This window comes from Eimeria mitis, genomic scaffold, assembly GCF_000499745.2.
Source record: "Eimeria mitis Houghton genomic scaffold, Emh_scaff6086, whole genome shotgun sequence".
Taxonomy (NCBI): Eukaryota; Apicomplexa; class Conoidasida; order Eucoccidiorida; family Eimeriidae; genus Eimeria; species Eimeria mitis.
In genome coordinates, this window is record NW_024015661.1 from 1 (window position 1) to 3,134 (window position 3,134).

General features: G+C 60.3%; 2 protein-coding genes across 2 annotated transcripts; both read left to right on the forward strand.

The window, feature by feature from the left end:
- Nucleotides 1–39: 39 nt before the first annotated feature.
- On the forward strand, nt 40–1,962 carry EMH_0085830 (uncharacterized protein; the record flags this gene model as incomplete). Its single annotated transcript, XM_038022877.1, is given in 2 exon segments — nt 40–1,849; nt 1,853–1,962. Coding segments are annotated over 2 exon segments (1,920 nt in total).
- A 128-nt stretch (nt 1,963–2,090) lies between these two features.
- On the forward strand, nt 2,091–2,447 carry EMH_0085840 (uncharacterized protein; the record flags this gene model as incomplete). The annotated part of the gene is given in 2 exon segments (XM_038022878.1): nt 2,091–2,390; nt 2,394–2,447. Coding segments are annotated over 2 exon segments (354 nt in total).
- Nucleotides 2,448–3,134: the final 687 nt, after the last annotated feature.

Below are 3,134 nucleotides of genomic sequence, written 5' to 3' on the forward strand. Positions count from 1 at the left end.
TTACTTGCTGCACGCAGGGCTGCAGAGTCGCAGCTCGCCATGCAGCAGCAGCAGCAGCAGCAGCAGCAGCGGCAGCAGCAGCAGCAGCAGCAACAGCAGCAGCAGCAGTCGTGCGACAGCTCCATAACTGCAGGGGAAAAAGCATTCATGAGTTCGAGTGTAGCTGACCGGCAGCTGCTGCTGCAGCAGCTGCGCATGCAGCACGAGCAGCAGCAGCACATTCAGCAGACAAAGCGAAATACACCGCAGCAGCAGCTGCCACAGGGCCAGCAGCTCTCGCTGCAGCAGCTGCAGCAGCTGCAGCAGCTGCAGCAGCTACAGTTGCAGCAAAATATCAATCAGCAGCTTCATATGCAGCAACAGCAGTTTTTTCCGCCGCAGCAACGAATGCCACTGCAGCAACAACTTGAGCAGCAGCAGCAGCAGCAGCAGCAGCAGCAGCAGCAACGCCTTCAGTCTCAGCAGCCACTGCTGCAAGAGGGCTTTACGAATCTGCTGCAGCCACAACTAAAAGTTCAGCAGCTGCCCCAGGTGCTGCAGCAGCAGCAGCAGCAGCAGCAGCAACAGCGACCTTCGGCGCAGCAGGCAGCAGCAGCAACAGTGCAGCAGCAAAGATTACAGAGTCAACCGCCTCAACAGCAGCTCTGGCAGCAGCTGACGAAGCAAGAACTGCAGCAGCAACTGCATGCGCGACAGCAGCAAAGGCTCAGTGCTCAGCCCTCGATGAACCGCCTGCAGCTGCTGCCTAAGGATCAGTTAGTGCTGCAGCAGCAGCAGCAACCGTTGCAGCAACTGCAGCAACCCTTGCAGCAGCAACAACTGTTGCAGCAGCCGTTGCAGCAACAGCGACAGTTGCAGCAGCAGCAACTGTTGCAGCAGCAGCAGCGACCGTTGCTGCAGCAGCAGCCGTTGCAGCAGCAGCAACAACTGCTGCAGCAGCAGCAACTGCTGCAGCCGGGACAACCAGTGCCGGTGCAAAGGGTATTGCTGCCTCACGTAAAGCGCCCGCCCCAGCTTGCTGCGCAGCTGCTGCAGCAGCAGCAGCAGCAGCAGCAGCAGCAACAGCTGCAACAGCAGCTGTTGAGCCCCATGCCAAGGAGGCGGCAGCTGCAGCTACCGCAGCAGCAGCCGGGGCACTTTTTGCAGGTAGTGCAGCAGCAGAGCCCGCTGCTGCAGCAAGGCGAAGAGCAGCAGCAATCACGTGGGCCCCAGCAGGAGTTGCAGCAGCAGCAGCAGCCGCAGCAGCAGCAGCAGCAGCTTGCACGTCGGCAGCAAGCTCTGCAGCAGCAGCAATTGCTGCCGATGCAGCGACCAGCGCGATTGAAACAGGAGCAGCTGATGGAGACCCACTCACAGCAGCAGCAGCAGCTGCAGCAGCAGCTGCAGCAGCAGCAGCAAACCCCCAGTCATGAACAGCAGCAAACTATGGGGCACGAGCAGGCACAGCTGCGGCTGCTGCTGCACCAGCTCTCCCACAGCAATCTGTGGCAGTCGACACACCCTGAGCCGCAGCAGCAACAGCAGCAGCAGCAGCAGCAGCAGCAGCCACAGCAGCAGCAGCAGCAGAAGATGAGCTCTCCTCCTGGTTGCTTGCCGCTGCAGGCACACGTTTCGCAGCAGATCGAACAGCTGCGGCAGCAGCAGCAGCAGCCGCGAGAGCCGCTGGCGCCGCAGCAGCAAGCGCAGCGGCTGCTGCACCTGCAGCAGCTGCACCAGATGCAGCTGATGCAGCTGCCGCAGCAACTGCAGCATTTCCAGCAACTCGGCGTCCCGCAGGAGCCGCAGCAGCAGCAGCAGCAGCAGCAGCAGCAGCAGCAGCAGCAATTGCTGCCGATGCAGCCACCGTCGTCGNGCAGCAGCAGCAGCAGCAGCAGCAGCAGCAGCAGCAGCAGCAATTGCTGCCGATGCAGCCACCGTCGTCGCCCCAGACTCTGTCGGTGCAGCAGCAAGCAAAAAGCATGAAGGAGACATTCGAACGGCTGCAGCAAGTGCAGCAGCAGCAGCAGCAGCAGCTGCAGCAGCAGAAAGTGATGCAGCAGCAACTGCAGGAGCAGCTAGGAAGGGCCGTCAGTATGCGTCCAAATGGGGCGATGGCGAGCGCCTCGTCCCCTGCAACCGTGCAGCAGCAGCAGCAGCAGCAGCAGCAGCAGCAACTGCAGCAGCAGGAGCAGCACCAGCGGCGACTGCAGCAGGAGCGGCGACAGCTGTTAATTGAACACCAGCAGCAGGTGAAGCGGGAGCTGCAGCAGCAGCGGCTGCTGCGGCAGCAGAACCAAAGAGAGCAAGCAGAAGCACTACAGCGGCAGCGACAGCAGCAGCAGCAGCAGCAGTGGCTACGCATGCAGCAGCAGCATCAGCAGCAATCTCTGCAGCTAAAAAACCTAGAAGAAACNAGCAGCAGTGGCTACGCATGCAGCAGCAGCATCAGCAGCAATCTCTGCAGCTAAAAAACCTAGAAGAAACACTCAGACAAGGAGAAGCACCAAAGGTAATGTGGAAGCAAGCGGGAGCGCTGCTGCAGCAGCAGCAGCAGCTACACCTGAAGCAGCTCGGCTACATACATCAGCAGCAGAGAGAAGTAGTATTAAAGATGCATGCGCAGCAGCGGCAGCAGGTGGAGCAGCAGCAGCAGCAGCACCTGCAGCAGCTACCTAACTCTAAGCTTCGCGTTGAGCTATCGCTGCATCACGAAACCATAGACAGGGTGCTGCAGCAGCATCAGCTGCTGCAGCTAACAGCTCTTATAGATACGCAGCAGCAAGAGCAGCAACTGCTGCTGCAGCAGCAGCAGCAATTCACAAACTCTGCTGCAGCAGACTCTAACCACCAACCCCACAACAAAAAAGAGTTCTGCCGCGCCATGCGGCTGCTGTCGCGGGGGGCCTTCGTGCAGACAGAGCTGCAGCAGGAGGACGAGCAGCAGCAGCAGCTAGAGCTGCTGCTGCAGCACCTGCTACCGGAGCATCTGCAGCAGCAGCAGCAGCAGCAGAAGGAGCAGCAGCAGCAGCAACCCGTAGCCCCCGAGCAGCGAAAAAAAACAAACGCAGCAGCAGATGTGTTGGACCGGCTGCAGCGGGTGCAGCAGCAGAGTACAGCTGAGGATCGAGCTGTGCAGCAGCAGGAGAAGGAGCAGC